Source organism: Cervus elaphus, chromosome 3 (genome assembly GCF_910594005.1).
Source record: "Cervus elaphus chromosome 3, mCerEla1.1, whole genome shotgun sequence".
Classification (NCBI taxonomy): domain Eukaryota; kingdom Metazoa; phylum Chordata; class Mammalia; order Artiodactyla; family Cervidae; genus Cervus; species Cervus elaphus.
In genome coordinates, this window is record NC_057817.1 from 29862516 (window position 1) to 29890393 (window position 27878).

At 43.0% G+C, this 27878-nt stretch overlaps 2 protein-coding genes and 1 long non-coding RNA gene across 7 annotated transcripts in view; 2 read left to right on the forward strand and 1 right to left on the reverse strand.

Moving 5' to 3' along the window:
* Positions 1-12721, forward strand: part of LOC122682485 — a 17584-nt gene extending 4863 nt beyond the window's left edge. Inside the window, exons 2-5 of the long non-coding RNA XR_006337394.1 lie at positions 2290-2388; positions 5980-6092; positions 6924-7030; positions 12584-12721. This is a non-coding gene — a long non-coding RNA (uncharacterized LOC122682485). The remainder of the gene's footprint in view (positions 1-2289; positions 2389-5979; positions 6093-6923; positions 7031-12583) is intronic.
* LOC122682197 (tubulin alpha-1C chain-like) overlaps positions 1-27878 on the reverse strand; it is a 1110822-nt gene that overhangs the window by 694422 nt on the left and 388522 nt on the right. The gene's annotated exons all lie outside the window — the stretch shown is intronic.
* Positions 18605-27878, forward strand: part of FMNL3 (formin like 3) — a 51518-nt gene continuing 42244 nt past the window's right edge. For 2 of the 5 annotated variants that reach the window (XM_043884588.1, XM_043884595.1), the window contains exon 1: positions 18606-19047. In XM_043884588.1, coding sequence (XP_043740523.1) covers positions 18922-19047 — 126 coding nt within the window. In that variant the 5' untranslated portion in view covers positions 18606-18921. Of the gene's footprint in view, positions 19048-27878 lie in introns of all 5 variants that reach the window. The other 3 variants (XM_043884608.1, XM_043884604.1, XM_043884578.1) reach the window with 3 other exon arrangements.

Sequence of the window (27878 nt, forward strand, 5' to 3'; positions counted from 1 at the left end):
ACTGTCATAAACATTTTGGGGAACAATTTAACAAGATCTAGCAAAGCTTAAATGAACATATCTCATAACTTCTAGGGATATATTAATATTTTAATGCATATGTATAAAGATACAAAACTAAGGCTCTTCATTGCAACAAGTTAGAAATATGGTATATTTATACCATACATTCTCAACAGGGGCAATATCACCCTGAAAATGGTGAAAATTGGTTCTTAGGGGGCCAAAACTTAGGTGTGGTTTGTGGTTTGTGAACTCCCCAAAGCTCAGTTCTATCCAATGAAAATCTTATTCCTTAGTACTTTTTTTCTCTTGTTGGAAGAAATTAAATTAAAATTAAATGTTATTCATTTAATAACTGGTAGTTAACAAAATTTTCTCTTTGGGGAAAATAACGAAAGGTTGAGAAACAGATTTAGGCAGTGAAAAAGCAGTGCAGCTGCTACAACAAATGTAGTAGATTTATATGTATCAACATGGACATATCTTGAACACAATATGAATGAAAACAAATTATATAATGTTACACCCAAAATGGTACAACTGACTTAAATATAAAGTAATACTCAGAATAGTAATGTATATATTGTTTAAATATTGGGTTGGCCAAAAAGTTCTTTGGGGTTTTTTCTGTCACATTTTACAGGTTTTAAAAAGTTTTTTTAAAAAAACTTGGACTGTATAAACATTGGACTCTCCTGGTGGCTCAGATGGTAAAAAATCTGCCTGCAATGCAGGAGACTCGGGTTTGGAATCATGATAATAGGGGTCTCAGAGGATGCTTCGTGAGTGAGATTAGGGAATGAAAGTTCTGATGTATTTATAATGTCCTATCTTTACGAGAAATTCTCTGAAGAAAAAGTTATGAAATCTTAACATTCATTAATTATAACCAATGGGAACATGGGCATTTATTATTATCGTCTGTGTTTTTTTTTTTCCTACCAAATTTTTCAAATTGAAAGAAAGTAAAAGTTAAATATTAAAAAATTTTCTATTTGTTTTAGGTGTGTGTGAAGTGCATTTAACTGGGTCTGTGTCAGTGAAATCCAATTTAATGAGAGAATATGAATGGATGGAGCAGATAGAGTTTGCTTATAAAACAAATAGTTTTTTTAAAACTCTGCCTGCTTCATCCCATTCATATCATTCTCCTGGCCCTGAAAATATAGATGGGTTTACCTGGTCCAGAAACCCTATGCTCTCAGGCCCCTACAGACCTCCCCTCCATCTTGTCTCTAATCCAGGGGAGGGAAATTCTTCTTGGTTTGGTGAAATGAAGGTCCTTATTTTTTATCTGTCCAAGACACTATGCCCACGCCCTTGAGTACTTTGCCAATAAGCGAAATGCTTAGCAGGCATTATTTGTTCACCGACCCTGCTCTACTTGCCATATCTTCCACGCAGACAATAAGCATAAAGTCCACCAACTGCTTGATGGGGGGAAATAGGAGGAAAACAAAGGGAAAAATCTTAAAATGTGATTTAAAGCACGAGGCCATAGCTGCTGTTGAAGTACCTACTCTCTGATAGGCACTGGACTCTAGATCCTTTAAAAACATTGTGAAATTTAGGCTGACAGGATTCCTAAATTAGACTTTGTCTTCTTTACCCATTGCTTCTTTATTTATCCATCTCACCGTTTACCCTTTGGTTCCCATTCTACCCACCAATGCCAAGCTCAGTTACATAAAACGCACCTCCCAGAAGGGCCTGGAACTTGACTTTTAGAAAGCATAGACATATTCTTTGGAAGTGACTCAAGGAGACTGTTTCCAAATAGCACAGAGACCCAGGGAAATGGCCATCACCCAGTCTACCTGAAGATCCTCCGAGTGTATATGTCCAACCTAAAGTTAAGGGAACAAAAGACCAGCCATCAGTTTACCTGGGTCTGGGAGGTTTCCCAGAATGTGGGACTTTTAGTACTAAAAGCAAGACAGGCAAATTGGGATGACTGCCAGCCCAACCTGGGACAGAGTGGAAGTTGTAGGACGGAGGGCTAGGCAGGGAACATGGCAGGAGAAGAGAAAGCTAAATGACCTCCTCCCACAACATGAATTTGAAGGAAAATTCTGTTGGGTTTCCAGTTATTTCAAGGAATGTAGATGTAACTAATGACCAAGAAGCAAAAGACCCCAGAAAGATTTCTTAAGCTTCATAACTTCCTCATATTTGTAGTGTTATTTTTTTCTGTTTTTATTAGTGAGCAGAAGCAAAACACTTGTGATTATAGGTAAGTTTTTTCTGTTTCTGTTCTTTTTTGTTTGTTTGTTTTTGGCCATGCAGCACAGCTTGAGGGATCTTAGTTCCCTGATCAGGTACTGAACCCCAGGCCCAAAGCAGTGAAAGCGCCAAGTCCTAACCACTGGGCTGCTAGGAATTCAGGTAATTTTTTTTTCCTTTGCTTTCTATAATAATACTAGTTAATATGTATTGTACACTGTTTCTTACATGTTAGTCAATGGATAAGATGTTTTGTATGTATAAACTAATTTAATCCTTATAATCACCCCGCGAGGCAGGAACAAATAATACATTTAAGATGGGAAATTAAGACTTAGTTTGCCCAAGGTCACAGAGCTTCAATTTGAGCTCTGGGTATCTCATTCTAAAGCCCTTATTCTTAATCATTAAGCTATACTGAAGCTCATAAAATTGGCATGTGTTGTTAATGCAATTTTGTGAAGTTCTGTGTGTTTGTGTGTTTTAATAAAATCTTTGAAAGAAAAGAGCAGTTGTACTTGACATTAAGAGCTTGGGGAGCTTAAAAAATAGTGCGGAAGGGACTTCCCTGGTGGTCCGGTGGCTAAGACTCTGAGCTCCCAATGCAGGGGGCCCAGGTTTCATCCCTGGTCAGAGAACTAGACACTGCATGCTGCAACTAAATAATAATAAAAAAGATTTCATGTGCCACAACTACGACCTGGTGCAGTTAATAAATAAATTTTTTTTAAAAAAGAAAAATGGTAGGGAGGAGGTGGGAAGACAGCAACAGAGTCTACATTCCAGAAGCTAGGGAGGAGGTGAAAAGCAGGGTTAGGAAGGAGAGGAGGATGAGAGGGATAACTTGGAATGACTGGGGGTCGTACTCTCAACTGAACCATAGGGAGGTTGAGTGGTTTCTTAACAATAATGATTAACATGTCTTCCCTGAATCTTACACTTTTCCTTGTCTACTCTTATAACTCCAATCCCTCCGTCAAACTTTCTGACCTTGTTCTGCCCAGTGGTTATGAGAACAAGCAGCGAACAGGATTGAAACACATCAAAACCTGCACCATCACCTATAAATGTGCATTTAACATTCTGCTTAAGATTCAGGAGGAGTCTTTTTCACTTCCCAGATCTCGTTTGCATTTCCACTGACATCTGAAGGACAGAAGCGAAGAAACTTGAGCTTTCTTTTTCAAATCACAGTATTGTAGGCTATTATTACTGAAGACCAGAAGAAGAAAACAACTAAAATATACAGTTTACAGTATTTTTTACTATCAACTCAGCCCATTGTAACTTTTCAGAGTGCAATGATTAACAGTAGCAAGAGTATTAGAAGAATGCTTTACTCTTTTCAAAATAATTTTCCATCTGTCATTTTACTTTCTCTGTATAACAACTCCAGTGGAGAAGGTAATGCAGATATTATCAGTCCCATTTTATAGATGAGGAAACTGAAACTCAAATAGTTTAAGTTAGTTTCTGTAAAGAGCTATGAGAGATGCTTCAGTCTTAGAAGTAATTAGCTCTCTCCATTTCTGTGAAGTTTCGGTCTGAGTTTCAGATCAATTACTTTAGTATTTCCCAGCACTCTAAAATCTACACTCAGGACTTCCCTAGTGGGCCAGTGGTTAAGAGCAACGAAGCTCATGCTCTGTAACTACTGAAGTCCACTCACCTAGAGCCTATGCTCCACACTAAGAGAAGCCACTGCAGTGAGAAGCCTCCTCACCGCAACTAGAAAATAGTCCCCACTCACTAGGAGAAAAAGCTCGCTTGTAGCGACAAAGATCCAGCACAGTCAATAAATAAATAAAGTCTACACTCTTCTATCCCATCACCACTTCCAAGCCTCGGACACTTGGCCAACCTTTTCATCTGCTTCATCTTCACCCCATCTGTCATGGGTGCAGGTAGTGAAACACAGCAAAGGGCTTGTGTGCCCAGGGCACACAGAAAGCCAACCCTGACAGCAGGAGTTTGCAGCAAGTAAGGATTTAGTAAGGATTTAGTCTTGCTTAATAGCTCAGTTGGTGAAGAATCCACCTGTAATGCGGGAGACCACAGTTCAATTCCTGGGTTGGAAAGATCTGCTGGAGAAGGGGTAAGCTACCCACTCCAGTATTCTTCAGCTTCCCTGGTGGCTCAGCTGGTAAAGAATCTGCCCGCAATGCGGGAGACCTGGGTTCGATCCCTGGGTTGGGAAGATCCCCTGGAAAAGGGAAAGGCTATCCATTACAGTATTCTGACCTGGACAATTCCAGGGACTGTATAGTCCACGGGGTCACAGAGTCGGACACAACTGAGCAACTTTCTCTTTCACTTTCAAGGATTTATTGCAGGGTGCCAAGCAAAGGCATGGGAGACAATCCTCAGATCCACTCCCATTAGGTCTTGAGTTAGGGGATTTTTAAAAGGGAAGAGCCAAGAGGCTGGGATTAATCATCATCCTATGACAACTTTGTGACATTTCTTCATTGTAGTTTTGGAAGCCAGGATATCTCCGGTTTATGATTCTTTGGCCAGGTGGTTCATGGCTTGGGGGTCTGTTAGTTCATCTTGCCCTGGAGGAACAACCTGAGTTTGTATGGTGGTAGTGTTACCTACAACAATTTTAGCCATCTGACTCTGATTGATTAGCATTTAGTTAGCACAGGACTGAAGTCAGAGGAGACAAGAAAGGGAATAAGATTTGGACAGAGTGGTTAATCACAAACTCTGCAAGGGAACTAAATTTTAGAGAGACTTGGTTTCAGTAGAAAAGCACTGCATTGTATAACCATTGTTTACTGCACTGGCTCCTTGAATGACTATTCACAACTGATGACAAAAATCTTTCTTGCCTTAAGGCTTCAACATACCTTTTTTCTTGCTTTCCTTTAATGGTTTTAAAACAGATACACAAGTTCTTTAAGATTTCTCCCTTCAGGTGTATGTGCATGTGCTCAGACTTTTTGCGACCTCGTAGACTATAGCCTGCCAGGCTCCTCTGTCCATGGAATTTTCTAGGCAAGAATACTGGAGTGGGTTGCCATTTCCTACTCCAGGGGATCTTCCTGACCCTGGGACCGAACCCATGTCTCTTCTGTCTCCTGCATTGGCAGAGGGATTCTTTACCACTGCCTCATATGAGAAGTCCTCTCCCTTCAAGAAGAAGAGCTTAATTCTCCTCCCTTCAAGCATGAGCTGAATGTTAAGTTGCTTCTAATAAATAGAATGCAGATCTTCCTCAACTTACAATGGGACTTTGCCCCAAAAACCCATTAAAAATTAAAAATATTTTAAGTTGAATATGCACTTAATACATCTAAACCACACAACAGCATAGCCTAGCCTACCTTAAATGTGCTCAGAACATTTATTATTATCCTACAGTTGGGCAAAATCATCTAACACAACATTTTATAATAAAATGTTGAATATCTCATGTAATTTATTGAATGAGTACTGAAAGTGAAAAATATAATCTGTGTATGAGTACAGAATGGTTGTAACGGCATCAGTTGTTTACCGTCATGATCCCCATTAGGGAAGAGTATGGCACTGTCTCTCAATAGCCTGGGCAAAGATTACAATTCAAAATTCTAACTACAGTTCCTAAGGAATGTGTATCACTTTCAAACCATCATAAAACCAAAAAATCGTAAGTTTAACCATGGTTAGTTGGGGACTGTCTATAAAGTGCAAGTGATGAGGATTAGGTAAAAACACCAGGTCAGAAAAAGCACTGCAGCTTCCTCCCTGCTCTCTCTCTGCTCACAGCTGCCATATCAGGAGGCCACTCAAGCAGCCCTGCGGAAAGGCCCAGGTGGTGGAAGAACTGGGGCCTTTTGCCAACAACTAGTAAGGAAGTGAAGCATCCGACCAACAGCCATGTAAGTGAGGCATCTAAAAAGCACATCAAGTTGGGGACTTCCCTGGTGGTCCAGTGGCTAAGACTCTGTGCTCCCAATGCAGGGGGCCCAGGTTCAATCTCAGGCCAGGGAACTAGATCCCACACACTGTAATTAAGAGTTTGCATGCCAAAAAAAAAAAAAAAGTTTGCATGCCACAGCTAAAACAGATTCAGCATGCCACAACTAAAAGACCTCACATGCTGCAACTTAAAGAATCCACATGCTGCAACTAAGACCTGGCACAGCCAAATAAATAGATATTAAAGAAAAAAAAAAGAAATCAAGCCTTCAGATGACTGGAGCTGCAGCCGATAGCTTTATTGCAACCTAATGTGAGTCCCTGAGACAATAGAACCCATCTAAGCCTCTCCCTGATTCCTGACTCTCAGAACATGTAAGATAATAATTTTTTGTTTTGTTGTTTCAAGCCTCAACATTTTGGGGTTATTTGCTAGGCAGAAATATATAACTAATATCCTTATGTAATTTCCTTTCTTGATTCCAGCTGATGTGATGTAGCTTGAGAGTTTCATAGCTTGAACACATTTGGGTACCAATCATCACAGTGAAGAGATAAACTGAATGACAAGGAGTTATTCCAAGGAAGAACTAGGCACAGGACCTGTGTCCCTAGTTTTAAAACTGTAGGGACTTTCCTGGTGGTCCAGTGGTTAAGACTCACTGCTTCCAATGCAAGGAGTGTGGTTCAATCCCTAGTCAAAGAGCTAAGATCTCACATGCCGTGAGGCCAAAAATTAAAAATAAATAAAGTGCACAACTTGAAAAAAAAATCACTCTCACTTGTGACAGAAGAGAACAAGAGTGGCATCCAAGAAACTCCTATTGGAACAGAACAAATGAGGAAGAATGAGGGCTTGGACTAGAATGGGCAGCTTGTTGAAGATGGAGGAAACCAAGTAGGTATTCTACTGTATAGGGAAGTTTTGTGTTTTGTATATAGGGAAGACTGTGAAAAATCCAAAGGCCTTTTCCTAACCCTTCTCTCTGAAATCACCTCTTCCCTTGGCTTTGCAGACATAGTGTTATGTGGCTGCCTTTCACCCTCTTAGGGTGTTCCACCTCTGCCTTTCCTCCTGATTCCTCCCTATCTGTCAACAACGACACATTTTCTCTTTCACTCAGGGTTAAAACTTGGAGCTCTTCTCAACTCTTCTCTCTTTTCTTTCTTCACCATGTATTTGTCAAATCCCTAACAAGCACCAGGTTCTATGTTAAACATTAGAGATGCAAACAGGCATGGCCTTAGCCTTTATGGCGTTTTCACTCTACAGGGGAAGATAGACATCAGACATTCACAAAGTGAGAAAAGTGAGGGAATTCCCTGTGGTCCAGTGGTTAGGACTCTGAGCTTTCACTGCTGGGCCCAGGGGGCCTGGGTGTGATGCTTGATTGGAGAAATAAGATCTTGGAAAACACACACACACACAAACAAGGAGAATAGCGGCTTTTTCCCAGTTCAAAGGCCTCTGCTTTATTTTAAATAAATTTAGGTATAATTGACATATAATAAACTGCACATATTTAAAGTGTATAATTTCATGAGTTTTTGACATGAAACCATCACCCTAATCAAGGTAAAGAGTGATCCATTATCCCTTCAGACTTCCTCATGTCCCTTTGTTTCATTCAAAGATTTCTCTTGCCTTCACCCTCCTCATCCCCAGCCAACCACCCACCTGCTTTCTATCACTATTAGATTGGTTTGAATTTTCTAGAATTTTATGTAAATGGAATCATACAATATATACTCTTTTCTTTTCTTTTTTTTTTTTTTTTTATATACTCTTTTCTTTTGCCTCTTTTTACTCAGCATAAATTTGAGATTCATTCATTGCTGTGAATGAATCACAGTTCATTTCTGTTTATTGTTTATTTCTATTTATTGTTCAAACGGAATCATAGTTCATTTCTGTTTATTCCTGAGAAGTATCCCATTGTATTTGTTGCTGTTCAGTCACTAAGTCATGTCTGACTTTTTGTGACCCCATGAACTGTAGCAGGCCAGGCTCCTCTCTCCTTCACTATTTCCTAAAGTTTGCTCAAGCTCATGTCCATTGAGTCGGTGATACTATCCAATCATTTCATCCCGTCTCCCCCTTTTCCTCCTGCTCTCAATCTTTCCCAGCATCAAGGTCTTTTTCAGTGAGTCAGCTCTTCACATCAGGTGGCCAAAGTATTGGAACTTCAGCTTCAGCATCAGTCGTTTCAATGAATATTCAGGGTTGATTTCCTTTAGCATTGACTGGTTTGATTTGTATGGATTACCATAAATTGTTTATTCATTTACCTGATGATGAATTTGGGGTTGTTTCCAGGGGACTTTTTTTTTTCCATTATAAATAAAGTGCCAAGGATATTTGTGTACAAATCTTTCTGTGCTCATTGGTTTCTTCTTCCCTGGGGTAAATATCTAGAAGTACGATTGCCAAATCATATGGTAGGTATTGGGTTGGCCAAAAAGTTCGTTTGGGTTTTCCATACCATCTTACACAGTATGTTTAACTTAAAAAAAATTTTCTGAATTATTTCCAGAGGGTTGTACCATTCATTTTACACTCCCACCAGCAGGATATGAGAGATCCAAGTTCTCCACAGCTTTTCCAACACTCAGGTCAGACTTTTAAATTTTAGGTGTGTATATAGTGGTTTTTCACTGTGGTTTTAATTTGTATTTCCCTAATGACTCATGCATTGGAGAAGGAAATGGCAACCCACTCCAGCGTTCTTGCCTGGAGAATCCCAGGGATGGAGGAACCTGGTGGGCTGCCGTCTATGGGGTCGCACAAGAGGCGGACACGACTGAAGCGACTTAGCAGCAGCAGCAGCAATGACTAATGATTTGAATGTCTTTTTATGTGTTTATTTGTCATGCACATATCTTCTTTGCTGAACAATCTTCTAAATCTTTTGCTCAATTTCTTTTATTGGGCTGTTTGTTTTCTTATTATTGATTTTTGAGGGTTATTTCTGTGTTCTGGATACAAGTCCTTTGTCAGATATGTGATTTGTAATTGTTTCTCCTAGTTTGTGGCTTATTTTCAGTTCTCTTAACAATGTCTTTCAAAGAGCATTTTTTTTTTTAATTTCAAAGAAGTCCAGTATATCCATTTGTCCTGTTAAGGATTGTGCTGAGGATAATTAAGAACTCTGGCCTCATCCACGTCACATAAAAGGGCAAACTAGCCTAAAGGAGAAGACTGAGAGACAGGACCAGAGACAATCACCAGCAGGGGCCCCTGGGTGTGTTGGGGGAGTGGGAGTGGGGAGGCGGGGGGAGGGGAGAGGAAGAGACCCAGTAACAGGTGATTAAAACTTTGGGTGGATTTTCACACAAGCAGAGTAGTGGATATGTTTATTAGCATTCAGCATATATTCCCACGTTCCTAACATGTATTTTCCTTCCAGTGTGCTTTCCTATACTGCAGAGGCTGAAAAAAATAAGGATTATATTTCTCAGCATACCTTGTAGTTAGTCAGATATACTTGGGTGAGATTTAAAAGTCAGAAGGTCATCACTCTGCTACTTTGGCTATTTCTCCTGGCAAGCAAGGCCTTGGAGATGTGATCTATTTCTACTGCAATAGCCCAGTGATGTCTCAAGCTTTGCAAACATTGAGAGGTGGTTGCATCAGAGTGCAGCGGCGGCAATGTCCTGATCATAGCTTCCAGATCCCTGGATCACAGTTGCGATCACTTATTCTCAAGCCCCATCATCAGTGGAGACATCCAGGTGCTCCACACTCTCTGACTATGGCAGAGGTAGCAGCTCGTCTGATACAGCACTTTTATCATGTTCTGCAGCTTGTTGCTGGAGTTTCAGCCCAGAGTGGATGCTTCTAGACATTCCAGGTGATTTTGTAAGCAGATATGTCTTCATATCCTTCTGCTACTTGGAGGGGTTTTTGTTTCCTGCACTGAACCTTCAGTGATACAAGCAGTCAGACTGTATCTGAGAGGAATGATAAAGAGTAAAAGGGATCTGTGGTGTGGGAGGAATGTCACAATGTATGAAATCATTCATTTATTCAACATGTAACAGACACAACGTGGGTGCTATTGCTAGATCCTAGGAATATCAGCTTGCCCTGAAGGAACTTACACAATCTGATGATTCAAGATATGAGGACAGAAATATATTGGGGCACTATGTGCTCACAGCCATGTTCTCATCAATTTTGGAGAGGTCATGAAGGAGGTGACCTATAAGCCTGGTTTTAAGGCATGAGTAAGAATGAGCCAGTTAAGAGAAAAAAGAAAATCCTTCTGTCGGTACTAGTGTAAATTATGAAAAAAAAGTTTTAAATTTCCATACTCACACCCCCGCAAGATAATTTCCCACAAGAGAGAAGAGAGCAGATGTGTGTTTCTAAAGACCTTAGAGGAGGGGGCTAGAGATAATGTAGAGTTTCCTAGGTAGGATGGAGTAGCAGGAGTTTGAAAGTGTTTTGAGTAGCAGTTGACTTAAGAGAGAGTCTGGGCTTCCTTAGAGACTAAGGGTAAGGTAGCCAAGCTGGCCTCAACTTTTAAGTCCTCTTTACTCCCTCACTTCTCACAAGAAAATCAGAATGGCATGGAATTTCCAAGTCGAAAGCCAGGTTCAGTGCCAGGGTCTGTACTTACTAGCTATAAGGCCTCGGATGTATTATTTAACTTCTTTTAATCTGTTTACTCATCTGTGCAATGGGGATAATAATATCCCTTTCCCACAGTGTTGTGAAGGTCAAACCAGATAATAGATGTGGGAAAAAATGCTGTAAATTACAAACACTATAAAAATATTAGTCACTTATCAAATAGGTAACTATGTCTTGTTGATTCTAGTTCAGATATATCTCTGTTACAAACTGAATTTTGTCCTCCCCAAATTCATATGTTGATAATGTGACTGTAGTTGGTAACTGGGCCTTTAAGAAAGCAATTTTTTTTTCCACTTATTTTTATTAGTTGGAGGCTAATTATTTACAATATTGTAGTGGTTTTTGTCATACGTTGACATGAATCAGCCATGGAGTTACATGTATTCCCCATCCCGATCCCCCCTCCCACCTCCCTCTCCACCCGATTCCTCTGGGTCTTCCCAGTGCACCAGGCCCAAGCACTTGTCTCATGCATCCAGCCTGGGTTGGTGATCTGTTTCACCCTAGATAATATACATGTTTTGATGCTGTTCTCTCGAAACATCCCACCCTCGCCTTCTCCCACAGAGTCCAAAATTCTGTTCTGTACATCTGTGTCTCTTTTTCTGTTTTGCATATAGGGTTATCGTTACCATCTTTCTAAATTCCATATATATGTGTTAGTATACTGTAATGGTCTTTATCTTTCTGGCTTACTTCACTCTGTATAATGGGCTCCAGTTTCATCCACCTCATTAGAACTGATTCAAATGAATTCTTTTTAATGGCTGAGTAATATTCCATGGTGAACCACAGCTTCTTTATCCATTCATCTGCTGATGGGCATCTAGGTTGCTTCCATGTCCTGGCTATTATAAACAGTTCTGAGATGAACATTGGGGGTATACCTGTCTCTTTCAGATCTGGTTTCCTCAGTGTGTATGCCCAGAAGTGGGATTGCTGGGTCATATGGCAGTTCTATTTCCAGTTTTTTAAGAAATCTCCACACTGTTCTCCATAGCGGCTGTACTAGTTTGCATTCCCACCAACAGTGTAAGAGGGTTCCCTTTTCTCCACACCCTCTCCAGCATTTATTGCTTGTAGACTTTTGGGTAGCAGCCATCCTGACTGGCGTGTAATGGTACCTCATTGTGGTTTTGATTTGCATTTCTCTGATAATGAGTGATGTTGAGCATCTTTTCATGTGTTTGTTAGCCATCTGTATGTCTTCTTTGGAGAAATGTCTGTTTAGTTCTTTGGCTCATTTTTTGATTGGGTCATTTATTTTTCTGGAATTGAGCTGCAGGAGTTGCTTGTATATTTTTGAGATTAATCCTTTGTTGCTTCGTTTGCTATTATTTTCTCCCAATCTGAGGGCTGTCTTTTCACCTTGTTTATAGTTTCCTTTGTTGTGCAAAAGCTTTTAAGTTTAATTAGGTCCCATTTGTTTATTTTTGCTTTTATTTCCAATATTCTGGGAGGTGGGTCATAGAGGATCCTGCTGTGATTTATGTCGGAGAGTGTTTTGCCTAAGTTCTCCTGAGAAGGCAATTTTAAAAAATAAATAAATAAATAAAAGAAGGCAATTAAGGTTAAAGGGAGTCATGGGGGGGGGGGGGGGTGTTAACCTGATAGGATGTTGTCCTTATTAAGGAGAGGAAGAGAGGGACTTCCCAGTGTTTAGGACTTTGCTTTCCAATGCAGGGGGTGCAGGTTTGATCTATGGTCAGGGAACTAACATCCCAAATGCCTTGAGGCCAAACAACCAAAACATTAAACAGAAGCAATATTTTAAGAAAATGCAATAAAGTTGTTTTTTCTTTTTTTTTAAAGAGGAAGATCCACTAAAGCCCTCTCTCCATGTGAGTACAGAGGGAAGGTCCCATAAGGGCATGGCGAGAAGACAGACATCTACAAGCCAAGAAGAAAAGTCTCTCCAGAAACCTACCCTGATGGCACTTTGATCTGGGATTTCTAAGCTCCAAGACTGTAAGAAAATAAATATCTGCTGTTTAAGACATCTAGACTCCAGGATTTTATTACGACAGCCTGAACAGACTAATGTAATCTTTCCCACCAATTCTACTTCTCTTCACCCCACCCCTGCCCCTGGTCCTGATTTTGCTCAGGCCCTTATCTCCTCCATATCATCTCTGCAGACCTCTCTGTATTCGCAAATGCTGCTAAAAGAATCCTTCCAAAGAGTATACTCAAAAACTGACTAGGGAAAGGAGACACCAGTCCATATGTCCTACCAACCTCTCAGAATCGTTCTCGCTGGAATCAATCTTGGCAGAGTAACGCGCTAGCCACTAGGAAGGACCCTGAATCAGAATGATTGGCCAGAGACTATCTGGAAACTAGCCTTATTATCATAAATCTGAGACTGCGAGCCATGTGGCAAAGTGGTTCTCCCTTGCATACCCTGCTGTTCTCTGTGCAGGCACCTCTTCCCATCAAAGACTCTCTGCTTTGTCAGAAAAACAAAAACAAAATACAAAAAACCTGACTAGGACACAGGACTATCTTCTACAGCAGAAAAGACTCAGCTGAGCATGAGACTCCTCTAAACTTGATTCACCTGACTTTTTAGGTTTGTCTCCTGTCCTCCCACCACATACCCTATGCTCCAGCCTCATTGAAATTCTTATTATTGCTCGTCCTGTGCTCTTCTACAGTTCTCCATTTTCACCTGTACAGTTCCTCCTCCTTAAACTGCCTTTTCCCCTTGCCGATCACCCCTCCTTCCATCACCTTCTCATTCACACTGTCTCACTTTTTCCATTGGCACATCTATTTATCCCTCAGCCCTGGATCAAGTGACATCTACTCCCTGAAGCCTTAGACAGCATTTTGCACACCCTTCTCGTACAAAACTTATCTCATTGTTTCTTTAAACATTATTTTCAGAGTCTTCCCTACTAGATTCTGAGAACCTGAAAGAAAGATACCTATTCATCACTGAATCTTCTTTTGTACTTGAAACAAAGCAGGTACTGGATATACGTGTCTTACATAAACAAACCAAAAAGACCCACAGTCCAGACAAGACATACACACAAAAATTAAGCAACAATGGCAGTTGAGGAACCACGAGTTATGTATTGGGTATCCTCCATGGCACCTTGCCCAGTGTCTCGTACATAGTAGACTCAGTAACATCACTGAATTAAGTTTCAAATGAAAAGTAAGAGAAAATAAGAATCCCAAATCTGGGAGAACACCAGGCTGGGATTTCAAAGCTGGTACCCACTAATATGGGCTTCCCTGGTAGCTCAGCTGGTAAAGAATCGGCCAGCAATGCAGGAGACTCCGGTTCAATTCCTGGTTGGGAAGATCCCCTGGAGAAGGGAATGGCCACCCACTCCAGCACACTGGCCTGAAGAATTCCATGGACAGAGGAGCCTGGCAGGCTACACACAGTCCGTGGGGTCAGAAAGAGTCAGATATGACTGAGTGGCTTTCACCTTCACCTACTAGTATAACCAATGGTCCTAGCTGGTGCCTTCAAACTTAGTCCATACTCCTACTCCTCTATACCTTACCTCTTCTGCTCCAGACTATGAGCTCTTTTAAACTGGGGAGGCATGAGAGTCTCTTACTCACCTTTGTTATCTTGCATTCTTTATCTGTTGGTATTCAGCCAGATGCTTTGCACGTGATAAGCATCCAGTAATGTCTTTTACATTGCTAAAAACCAAAGATTATGCTGAACCTGGGGGGATCAGAATAGGCCGCAGATAAGAAAAATAGAAATCCAGATCAGGGACACAGCAGGAGCGAATTTGTTTCTTGTTGCTGTTCTGACAAATCACCACAAACTTAGTGGCTTAAAACAATAGAGATTCATTATCTTACAGTTCTAGAGATTAGATGTCTGAAAACAGGTCCTACAGGGCTAAAATTGAAGTGTTAAGACTGTGTTCCTTCTACAAGCTCTAGGGGAAAATCTCTTTCCTGACCTTTTCCAGTTTCTAGAGATTGCTGCATTCTTTGGCTGATGACCCTGCATCCTCTTGACCTCTGCTTCAGTTGTCACATCTGCTTCTCTCATCCTGACTCTCCTGCCTCCCCCTTTGAGGACCCTTGTGGCTACATTGAGCCCACCCAGATAATCCAGGATAATCTTCCCCTCTCAAACTCCTTAACTTAATCTCATCTGCGAAGTCCCTTTTGCTACATAAAATAACATATTCACAGGTTCTGGGGGTTAGGATGTGGGTACTTTGGGGAGCCATTATTCTGTCTACCACAAGGAATAAAGCTGAAGACATAAAAATGCACAACTAATGTTAGGAGATGGACTTTTCCTGCTGAAGCAAAGGACCCACGAATATTACAGCCAAGTAAGATAGGAAAACTAGATTGAAGAGGCCTTGGGGTTTGGAGATGATAGAGATCATTGAATACTAGAGTAAGCTTTGGCTTTATCCCGTATAAAGTAAGAAAACTTTGAAGGTGGGTGAGCAGAGAGAGTCAATGATGAAAGAAGTAATCTAGCAGACTCCAGAACACCCTAGAGTATGTAAATTTGGTAGTCAAGTAAAGCAAAAACAAAGGGTTTGAGATCAGGACTTCCCTGGTGGTCCAGTACATAGGAATCCACCTGCCAATACAGGGGACACGTGTTCAATCCCTGGTCCAGGAAGATTCCACATGCCTTGGGGCAACTAAGCCCAAGTGCCACAACTACTGAGCCTGAGATCTAGAGCCTGGAGCCTCAACTATAAATCATTTTTTTAAAAAAAGATTGGGACCAAGAAACCGCACAAGAGTGAATACCCTACTGTGTACTGTCTAGTCAGTCTCTCCTTTCTGGTAGACGTTCCATGATAAATGACTGCTGAATTATTTCCTCTCTTGAATTCTAGTTTCTTTTTGTCTAGTGGAAGTTTTCAGTTGTGTTAAAACTCGCCTGTCCTAGAAGAGTCTGCTATGGCAATTGGGAAAGTGTGATTGGAGTACGGTGGGGGGGGTGGGGGGGGGAGGAGGAGAGGGGATAAGATGTGAGTTAATTGATTTGTCCAACTGACTGGAGGAGGTTGAGGTTTTCCAGAGCTTCAGAGGTTTGCAAAGACAGGGACTTCACTGTTTGGTTGTAAACAACAGAAACTTAACTCAGACTGACCTACAACAAAGCAGAATTTACCAGCTTTAAATAGCATCAATATGCCGATGATTTTTAAATTGATATTGCCAGCCTGGATCTCCAGTCTCACACATACCAAAATGCCTAGCAGCTACCTCAGTTTGGATGTCCAACCAGCAAATCAAGCTCAACATGGCTAAAAACATTGTTCCTGATCTTCCCTTTCTGGCTGTCCCTCACCAAATCTATTCCTCCCACAATCTTTCTTCATTTCAGTCAATGATAACTCCATCTTCCCAGATGCTCAGGTCAAATGCTTTGGAATTAATTTTCAATCACCCTCAACATCCAAACCGTCAAACAATTCTATTGGCTCTTTTTTCAAATCCATTAAAAATCTGATTATTTCTCTCTACTTGTGCAACTACCACACTGCTCCAAACCACCATCATCTCTCACCTGTGTTATTGTAACAGCCTTCTCACTGGTCTTCCTGTCCATGCCTCTATTCATTTCATTTTCCATGCAGGAACCAGAAGATCCTTTAAACCATAAGTTAGATCATGTCACTCTTCTGCTCCAATTCTTCCAATGGCTATTATCTTACGTAGAGAAAAACCAAAGTCCTTGCAACAGCCTACACTATCCTGCACCATATGGCTTCTGGTTACCTTTTTGATTTCATCTTTTTTAAAAAAATAATTTAATTAATTAATTTATTTTTGGCTGTGCTGGGTCTTCATTCCTTCGTGGGCTTTTCTCTAGTTGTGGTGAGCAGAGGCGACTCTTGTTTTGGAGCACAGGCTCTACAGTGTTCAAGCTTCAGTAGTTGCAGTTCTCTGGATCTAGAGCACCAGCTTAGTAGTTTGGTGCACAGGTTTGGTTGCTCCATGGAATGTGGGATCTTCCTGGACCAGGGATTGAACCTGAGTCTCCTGAATTTGCAGGTGGATTCTTTACCACTGAGCCACCAGGGAAGCCCTGATAGCATCTTTTACTACTCTTTCCCTTGCTCATCGCATTCCAGTCACATTGACCTCCTTCCTATTCCTCTAACACATCAAGCATAGTATGTACTTGACATTTCCTCTGGATCATTCTTCCCCCAGGTAGTCCCATGACTCAATTCTTCACTTCCCTCAGCTTTTTTATCCAAGACCTCACCTTGGAATAGTGAGGTCTGCTCTGATCATCCTATTTAAAATTGTAACCCCCTTCACCTCTATTCCATTTCTTTTTTTTTTTTTAATTTTGGCTGTGCCAAGAGACATGAAATCTTAGTTGTTCCCTGACCAGGGATAAGACCCTCGCCCCCTGCACTGGCAGAGTGGAGTCTTAACCACTGGACCACCAGAGTAGTCCCTCGATTTTATTTTTGTTAACACTGATCACTAACACCTGTACATTTTATTTAGTCTATTGTCCACCTTTTTTCCTACCCAGAAGAGCAAGGAGAGCAAGATGTATGCTTCTTTTTTTGGGGGGGGGGGGGGGGATGGGCATACCACATAGCTTGCAGGATCTCATTCTCTGACCAGGGATCGAACCCTGACCCCTGGCAGTGGACCATCAGGGAATTCCCTGTATGCCTTTTTCGGTTTACAGATATGTCTTCAATGCCCCAAACAGTATCTGACATATAAAGAACTTTTCAGTAAATACTTGTTGAATAAATGAATGAAAAGTCAAGGTGATAACTTCAGGCATGGCTGGAGTCAGGTTCTCAGCATGTTATTAGAACTCCTTAGTTTTGCTTTCCTCTGCACTGACTTCATTCTCAAACAGTCTTGAGATCTTATGGTGATGGCATGATAGCCACCAGCAGCTCCAGATTTACATTCTCACAATCCAGCAGCCTTCCTACTCTGGGAAGAGAGTGCCTCTTTCCTGATGATTCCAGTGAAAGCCTTAGAAATGAGTTTTATATTCTGGGTCAACTGTCAATCCCTAAAACAGTCCTAAAGGTAGAGCAAGAAGATGCAATGACTGGCCAAGCCTGGGTCATGGGGACCTCCTGGGACAGGCATGAAATTCTGCTCTACATAGACTCAGAACAGGAGAACGTAAAGTTCCCTAAAAGGAAATGGGGTGCTATCACATGAAGAGGGATATAGGCTCCGCTGGCAGAAACAACAGACGTCCATCACATAAATGATGACCCACCCAGCGGACCTCGTCCAGAACAGCATTGTTGTCCTGCCTCTCCATTTTTACATCCAATCAGATCAACCTCTGAACGTTGGTAAGGTCCTCTCCTCTTAACTGCCTTTTCATCTGTCTCTGTCAGTTAAGGTATTTCCCTATCCGTAAATGCCTGGTTCAAATATGATCTCCCTCATCTTGACTCTTTAACAGATGTGGTCTCTCTCCCACTTCTGAGCATCCTACCTGTTTCTACTTCTCTTGTAGTTATCTTTTCACACTGTGCCCTATATCTTACTTATTTGCGTACATTATGAGCTGTTGTGGAAAAGGGCTGCTTCCCGCACCCAAGCCGACACCTCACGCCCTCAGCAACTGCGGTGATTAGATACGCACCAGGGCCGCCAGGGCGCGCCAAGTGCCAGGCGCGAGGCCTCCGGGAGGGAGGCGGGGAAGCGGGAGGAGGCGCTGTGATTGGCAGCTGCTTCAGTCAATCGGGCGCAGGCGGGGGCGGGGAGGGGCGGGCCGCCAGGGAGGCCCTTGGGCGAGAGGCGGGGCCTGCATGAATGGGGCGCGCGGCGCGCGGCTGCAGTCGGCGCTCGGGGGGGAAGCTAGAGTCCCGGCCCGGAGTGGGTGGGAGGAAGCGAAGTGCTGGGGGGAGGGAAAGAGCGCGAGGGGCGGGGAGGGGCAGCGCCGGGGCGGCGCGCTGAGAGCGGCGAGGCGGCGGGTGTGAGCAAGAGCCGTGGCCGCGGTGCCTGTCGCTGCGGTGCCGCTGTCCGCTGCGCCGCCTCCTGTCGGACCCCGAGGAGCCCCCGACCCGGCGGAGGAGTAGGGACTGGGGTAGCCGGCATTGAGGGAGGAGCCGGGTCCGAGCTGCCGAACCCAGGACCCCCGGGCGTGGAGGTGGGGGGGCTGAGGCCCCCGAGGGGGCCCCGCCGCGATGGGCAACCTGGAGAGCGCCGAGGGGGGCCCGGGCGAGCCCCCCTCTGTCTCGCTTCTGCCGCCGCCGGGCAAGATGCCGATGCCGGAGCCCTGTGAGCTGGAAGAGAGGTTCGCCTTGGTGCTGGTGAGAGCCGATCCTGTCCCTTCCCCCTACTACCGCCCCCACTCCCCGCCCCGATCTCAGCGCCCCGGGTGGGACTTTGCCTGGGTTCCTCGGTCCGGCCCACCCCTTCAGTCAGGGCCCCCGACGGCCCCCGACCCCCAGTGCCTTCCCAGGCGCTGAGCAGCCCCGTCGGGGACCTCCCTACCGGAGCGTCTACCTCTGGACACTTAGGAGGAGGGGTCCCTAACCCGGGACCGCCCCAGTATCAAGAGTTCTTCCTCTTCCCTCCCCCTTCTGCCGCCCTTCGCACTTCTCCCCACTTCCCTGACAGTCTCCCCAGATCCCTGGGATTCTCATTTCTAAATCTTTGGCGGGAGAGGGGGAATTCAGAAGCTCCGGGCCGGCCCATTCCTCAGCCTCAGTCCGGGTTCTCTGACTGGGGAGACCGCCTCTCGTGTTAACATGGAGGCTTTCCAGGGAGTGGGTCCTACTCCCAGCCCAGACCAGATGTTTAGGGGAGAGGAGGGGGAATGGAGGGGGGCTGGCAGCTCGTGAAGGGGGTGGAATAAAGAGTGATGCCATTCTACTTATTTTCAGAACGGCCTGCAGGCATCCTGCAAAGTTACAGTGGGTTTGCCTAAAAGGGCTAAACATGTGGATAAACCATTTCACTAGTGTATTTTTCCAATTGAAACAATACACAAACCATCCTGCCTCCCCCACCACCCCCCTTTTTATGTTAAGCCTAGTGGCTGGTTTTTGTTTTGTGCCTGTGCTTCTTTTTAGTCTTTCTGTACCGTTCCTAAGTGGTCTGTATGAGTGAGGTTTTAGGGCTGACTTTGGGACCCTCCTTTGATGTGGGGATTGGACATTGATGTCAGTGGCTGTCTGGACCCAGAGGATCTGATCGATATCACTAAGATGGAGACAGAGAATATGTTGGAGCTATAAATGAAATTTTGGAGAAAGTGAATTAGGTGATGGAACACTTGCTAACAGAGGTAAATCTTAGAGAAACTTGGGGAAATAGTTCCCAGTTGCTCCAAGAACTCTCTTAGAGGCAGTGCCAATGCTGCCTTTTTTGTTATTATGGCCAGAAGGGCTGAGTTTGCCTTTGCTTGTGAGGAGGGATAAGTTGTGGACTTAGCAGCCTTATTGGATTTCATCTGCTTTGGAATAGGAAGATTAGATCTGTTGGCATCAGTGAAGCTGTCTAGAGATCCTGGCCTCTCCAATGGTGCAGAGCCTGACATCAGCCCATTGGCACTGTAGCGGGATCAGAGAGGGTCCACGGGCTTCCAAAGGGAAGCTGGCACCTCTCTTGCCCATCAGCTTTGGAAGGGCCTGAGGGATCTGAGCCACACATCCTGTGGCCCTCTGCATTTCCCCTAGCCTCCTCAGGGGGATGGGGTGAGTCAGTGATTACTAATGTGCTGTGGCCATCTCAGAGGCTGAGGAGGAGAGCCTGGGACTTGGTGCCCTTGAGAACAAGAGCTCAACTGTTGGGGAAAAGAGTAGGAGGGAATCTGCACTCCAGTAAGGGTGTGAAAACACCCCATCGAGTGGCATGAGGTAGCTACAGAACTGGAGAGAAAGGGCTGTTCAAAGGTGGACTGGATAGGGGGCTGCCTTAGGAAGGGGCTACCAGGCTGGTTGTTGTGAGAGCTCAAAACCAGAGTTGGTCATGTCCTCTTTGGAGTTTGGTTGACACGTTTGTTTAGTTGGCAGGTTAATGGCTTAATATTCACAAAATGTACAAGGTATCCTGATTACTAGCCAGCAAGCCCAGGTCAAGCCAGAGACCTGACCACCCACTTGCAAGCCTTCCTTTCTGTATAAAGTTTTTTATTTGTTTCCTTGTTGCTTTTGTTTTGATCTTTCTGCTGCTGATGGGGAGTTGGGACAGGGTAGGCCCGGGGCTAGTTGTCTTAGGAAAGGAGGGGATTTTACCTCATTTTTCCAACACAGGGAAATCATGCTTTCTTGGAGATTTCAGTTCTTCTCTGGGACTCTTAAAGATCCTTCTTTCCTCTGTTCCTAAAACATGCCCTTTCCACTATCCTTTGGGAACTCCATTGGCTATTGGCTGTTTGACCCTGGAACAGGCTCAGGTGTATTTCCTAACAGCCAGGATAAGCTTAGTAGAGTAGAAAAGGCAGGGGCTCTGACTTAGCAATCATCTTAACCTCTTTCAGCCTAGATTTTTTCATCTGTACAATGGGGCAAATGATTCCTATCCTGGTGGGATTTTGAGAATTACGTGAGGTATGTCTATAAAGTGCTTAGCACCAGGTACTCAATATAGATTTGTTTCTTTTTTTGATTGTGTGACAGGTTGCTGCTTTTTCACCATTTTCTTTCCCAGATTGTCAGCCTCACTGTGGTTTATAAAAAAGTTATTTGTTGGTTTTGCTGAGGTGATGCGCTGGTGTCCTGGTTAAGCATATGCATTTTCAAGTCAAAATGGGCTCATATATGGCTCCTCACAGTCTCCAGTTAGCAAAGTATTTGACCTCCAGCAGGTTACTTAATCTCTGTAAGTCCCGAGTTCCTCTTATAAATGAAGATAATAATAGTATTTCCCACATGAGGTTATTGTGTGAATTTAACAAAACTAGAAGTTAAGTCCTTAGTTAGCATACTCTGGCATCTACTATATGCTCAGTAAATAGTAGTTTTTAAATGTGTAACTATTGTATATTTTTGAGATTAATCCTTTGTCTGTTGCTTCGTTTACTATTATTTTCTCCCAATCTGAGGGCTGTCTTTTCACCTTGCTTATAGTTTCCTTTGTTGTGCAAAAGCTTTTAAGTTTCATTAGGTCCCATTTGTTTATTTTTGCTTTTATTTCCAAGATTCTGGGAGGATGCATGAGACAAGTGCTCGGGCCTGGTGCACTGGGAAGACCCAGAGGGATCGGGTAGAGAGGGAGGTGGGAGGGGGGATCAGGATGGGGAAAACAAGTAACTCCATGGCTGATTCATGTCAATGTATGACAAAAACCACTACAATATTGTAAAGTAATTAGCCTCCAACTAATAAAAATAAATGAAAAAAAAAAAGTGTAACTCTCAGCTGTGACTCAGATCTGAGAGCACTCGTATTCCCAGAAAAGTATTTTCAGTTCAGAAATCTGATGAAACCAGTTACCCCATTATGTATAGCCAGTCCCAGGATATGCTGCTGATGTCACATGGAGGGCTTCCCCAGTCCCAATATATCTATGGAAACCACCCCCCTGAAAAACACCCTGGCTGGGGAAGTTGTATCACTGCTGAGTCAAGACCACAGGCTCCCTGCTTTTTGGTGCAGACACATGATCTGACCCATAATCTGTCAACTGAGGTTGGAGAACTGAGGTCTGAAGCCATGAGGTGGTTTGTGCAGGACATTGTTCCCAAGAGTGCCGCCCCAGTCCAGTGTCCTCACCTGGGGCTTTTCGTCCTGGTGTTCTGAGATGCTGCCCTTCTCCGCTCTGGGGGCAGCTGACATCCCGGATGGATCCCCTCTGGCTGGGTCAGCTTCCACCATTTATTCTGTGTATAGTACAAACAGTATTATTTTCTAGATGTGCCCTAATATTAAAAAGGTTGTGAAAAAAAAAAAAAAAGGTTGTGAAGCTGCTATGTTACACTGTTTCCTTGGGATCCTCCCTTACTGCCTGTGTTGACAGCAGCCGCTATTCTGTTGAGAACTGAGAGTTTAGGATGGGCAGTTATTGGAGCTCCTCTTTATTAACACCAGGGTGAGAGCCGATCTCTGGTCTGGTAAAGCCCCCTCCTGTATTTTGGTTCTGGCTGGATTGGATTACTACCCAATCTTAGTTGCTCAGAAGCTAGTATGCTGGCCAGTGCTGGTGTAGAGAGGGGAGACAGCGGGCTTTAATGGTCTTAACAGGATAGCTTTTCTTGTTTGCACCCTGATTTTTCTATTTGCTGGCTTATTACAGATTTGAGATGAAGTCTGAAGGTTCTGATGCCAGAAAAAGCCCTGGATATCCCACAAGAGGAGGCTCTCAGGGCATGAGGGTGGGGCTGTGTGACAGCCTGTCCCTGCCATGGCCCCTCCTTTCACATTTCCCTGATGATGACTGCTGACTTGGGGTTTTTGCTATAAGTGTAGCATTGATGTGGGAGCTAAACTGGCCTGGGTGCTAGTTGTCAAGAGACTTTGAGAGACCTCCTTTGACATAGAAAGGGGCTGGGAAAAACTTGGACTAAATATCAAGTTCCAAATCGCCATGGTGGAAATGTTTTTCCCAGCCTTGGGGATTGTGGTGAATTAGTTCAGGCTGGGATAGGACTTGGGGGAGGGAAAAGGCTCTTGACAGCAGCTCTGGCCAGAGGAACCCCTTTGTTAAGAGACCCCACTGAGAAGACCCTAGGCCACAGAGAGAAGCCTAATTCCTAGACTTTTCCATGTGACCCTGCATTAGACTGGGGAGGTGTAGGGCTGGGTGGGAGAGGGATGGAACTGATGCAGTGGACTCCTTGTGATTTGGGGATGTTTTCACTGCTCGTAGGGAGATTCAACCTCTTTTTCTTTTTTCTCTTAAAGTAATACTCATTCTCTAAAAAAAAGTTTGGGCAATTTATAATTCAGATTGAAGAAAAAAGTCCATATTTTCTCCATTCCTTTAGCAAATGGAGACATGTGTTCTAAAACTTTTCATATTAGTTTCTCTGTGTAGAGTTTTGTATCAATACAATGTTGTGATAGTAGTGTGTGTGTATGTGTGTATGTATACATACACATATTTATCCAATATGGCTTTTTTTTTTTTTTTTTTTGCTTTTGTTATTTCAGTAGTTTTCCCAGGCTAGTCACTGTAAACATTTTTAAGTGCTTGCACAATGGTCCATCAAGTGAATGTACTATTGTTAACTCTCCTCCTATTGTTGGACATTTAGTTGTTTGCTTCTGTTTGCCGGCATAAACAGTGTTATGATGAATATCTTGGTGTACATTTTCAATAGTTAGAGTTTTTCTTGGGATAGAAACCCAAGATTGAACTTGCCAGATTGTAGGATATAATGTTTTTCAGGTCCTAAATATGTATTTCCAAATGATTTTTTTAAAAAGATTAGTGCATGTGAGTGTCTTTAAAGGGAAGGAGGAGGGTTGAGAATAGCTTCTTTTCTCCAGATTATGAAAATAAAACAGTTTTTAAGCACATTTAGAAGTAAAAAGTTTGTAAAGTATAAAATACATAAAAAAGTATAAAGAAGAGAATTAAAATCACCTATAATCTCTCCATTTACTTTTAACATTTTGATGTACTTAAATTTTAACAATTAGTCATACTGTCCATATTGTTTTGTAAGTTGATTTTTAATTTGACTATTTTAAGCGTTTTTTCATTTGTTTATTCTTCAGTATCGTGATTTCATATCTGCAGAGTATTTCATAATATAGTATTTTATTAATGCCTTATATTTCCTCTGTCTCTCCTTTTTGTTACTATAATTAACACTGTGATGAATTTTCTGTGCATAAATATTTGTGTGCATCTCTATTTCCTTGGGATAAATTGCTAGAAGAGAAATTACTGGACCCAAGGCCTTTGAGGAATATGCCTTCTACAAAGGTTGTAACAGTTGGCTTTCCCACTGACAATGTGTCTCCTTTCTCGAGAAACTAATCATTACTGAATGGTTTAACTTTAAATACTTTTGCCAATTTAATTAGCCAGTATCTTGTAGTATCTTGTAGCATTAGTAGTAGCTTGTTCTAATTTGCATTTCTTTGAACATTTCCTCATAAGTGTTTTGGCCATCTTTTATATGTGTTCTTAGTTCTCTGTTGGGGATTTTATTATATATACATATTTCTGTGTAAAAAAATGTATACACTTTCCACACTTTTTCATGATGAAATATTTTGCATGAATGAAAGAGCATGTATAACTGTAATGTAAGATTAAAATAATGATAAAATGGGTACTAGTATATCCGCTGGGGAGTTCTTAGAATTGCTTCTCGCCCCTTGATTTCTTCTCCCTGCTTGTTTATCTGGGATGAGAAAGCCCTTTAGCTCAGGCCCTGCGGGGTCTGTCTGCAGCTGGGACAGTCCAGGTGGCAGCCACACCAGTGCTTCAGGGCTGCGTCTGTGGGGAAACAACTGCCACAGCTGGTGAGAACAGGAACTGGCTGTGGTGGAAATAGCTAATCTTCAATGAAGTGAAAAAAGAAGCCAAGGTGGAGAGGAAATGAGACCACAGATCCTCCCCTGCCCCTGGGGTTGCCTGGGAAGGCTGGTCGGAGCCAGGGCCCCAGTTCTGTGGTCGAAACTGGAGAATCTGCCCCAGAGCTGCGTGCAGTCGGCCCAGGGGACAGCAGCGCTGGCTGCCTGAAGCCAGCGTGTAATCTGGTCAGCCAGGCTGGTCACCTCCACTCTGGGGAACTATTTCTCCCAAGTCTGAGCTGAGTTGAAGCAGTGCCAGGGAAAGGCCAGGGGTTCATTCCAGTTCGGAAATGCTCTTCAGAGAAGAGGAAGGACCTTTTTCTTTGAAGATAAGAAAGGGTGCTGTCTCCACATAGCCCCCACCCCCTGCTTCTTGCTGTGTACTTGAGAGTCCCCTCTCTGAATAGCACCATATGGAAAGTTAGAGTATTAAGATTGTCATCCATGAAGAAGAAGGTTCTGGAATAGAGATGAACTCAGCAGCTAGAATTCTCGTGTTCCCATTTCCAGTCTCTCTTTGCCTCCCTCAGCAGAGCCACAATTTTATATCTTGTTTTCCTTGCATGGGAAAATGAGTCCCCCAGGAAAGATGTAAAGTTATCAGGCTGCCTCTTGTCTTTGAGATACTCTGGTTGTCTTCGCCTCCCACCCTCCTCTATACTTCTTCTGTTTTCATCTTTCTGAATCCTCTTCCCAGTCTCTTATGCTTTCTGTCTTCCATCACTTCACAACAAAATTGTGGGTTGGGAGTTTGTGTGTTGGGTAGAGGAGGACCTGGATAGGTTTTGGGGGAACAGTTTTCCCCACTCCCTTTACTAATATCCATATTCTTCTCAGTTTATAAAGTACTTTGAGGTACTTGAAGGGTGTTCTAAGTAATATTCAGAACCACAAGGGGAGAGCAGAATTATTTATGTGACTAATTTTGCAAGTAGAGGAAGGATTTAGGCTGTTGAATACCCATGAAGGTTCAGTTCTTGTCCTCATCTCTTTCCTTGTTCCCTCCTTATAACACCTTCACATCCTCTCCCAGGTTATTCCCAGGGCTGGCTGGGCTGATGGTCCTGCCTCTGGGTCCCTGAAAACATGAAGGAGGAAATGATGTACTCTCCTCCTCCCTTGCTTGCTCATTTCTACCCAGATCTAGACTAGAGAGTGTCGTAGCCCTCCTCTGATTGCTTAGCCCCTCTCTAAGGAAGAGCAGAGCCTGAGCCTGGTGTTTGGGTACTTTCAGAGATGGTTATCTACTTTTATGAACTATCTAAAGTTTGGAGCAGAGTTAATTTCCTCTCAGTTTTTACCAGCTTCCTTGCAGGGAGTTGGGAAGCTAGTCCCTAGATCCTCCTAGTATTTCCCACGAAGCCTTAAAAAACATGATATTTTGAAAGAAAAAGCACCAGTTTTGGAATCAGAAAACTTGGGTTCTTATCCAGCTTGATAGCCTTTTTTCTCCCCCCAACTGATGACCACTGGCAAAGTCTATAACTTTTCTGATTCAGTTTCATCTTTGTGAAGTGATTATACCTACTTTACAAGGTTTTGAAGACGTTTAAAGTAGACAACAGTGAAAATACTGTGTAATCTCTAAAGCTTCTACAGTTAAATGTTTGTGGCATACACATTACCCACTGTATACCACCTCTTAAAGTGGTTTTCAGATGGGGGAGGTGTTGTCCCAGGGGGAGTTTTTGGCAAGTGAGGATATTTTGGTATCACACTGACTAGGGGAGACAGGGTGGCTTTTGACATTTAGTGCCCAACGACTAGGAATATTAAATATCCCACAGTGTTTGGGTCAGTCCCACACAATAAAGAATGATCCTACCCAAAATGCTAATAGCACTTCTGCTGAGAATTATCTTCTGTTAATCTGTACCTCATTGTTTTGTGTTCCACTTGGGGATGAAGCTTTAAGGGCAGTAAAAGTAAAGGCAGAGCAACAGTTTTTGGTTTTGTCATGGTTTTCCCATTTCCTGGTACACCTTCAAGGAAGAGCTGGACCTCCATCCTTTTATTATCTCTGTCTATAGGTTTAAGGGTGGATTCCCTGGTTCCTTCTGTACTGTGAGTTCTATCCTACAACTTGTCGAGAGCAATTTGGGGTACACATTTCACTGTTGACCTTTGCTAACCCCATTAGCTCTTCAAACCAGGGGAAGTGTTCTTTTAGGTTGGGAATATGTTTAAGAGCTCTTTAAACAGTGTTTCTGGATTTTTTGAGTAAAGGACCCTTTTGAAAATCTGCTTAAATTTGTGACTTCTAATTCTTGGCATGCACACAGCCCTTTAGGGTTTTAAACCCGTTCTTGGGTCTGCTAGGGAACCCCTGGCTTTGAGCCTAGAGGAATAGAAAGGGAGATGAGGAGAAGCCACTGTAGGAGCTCCTTCATACAGATAGTACTCGATATTTTTATAAGAGGAAGGGAGTCGTTTATCAGTTCAGATAAAAGGATACCTCTGTTGGTGGATCCAAAAAGAGAGCATGTTGAAACTTGGTTGACTGCCATTCAGAGGGAGATATCTGGCCCCTGGACATCTTAACTTTGACTGAGGATACTTTGTGGTGAGGTCTCCCCCTTTGATCCAGACCCTCAACCTCCAGGAACATCCAGGTAGGGATGGCAGGATGTACTTTGACAAGCCAGGGGAACCAGGGGCATCCTTGCAGT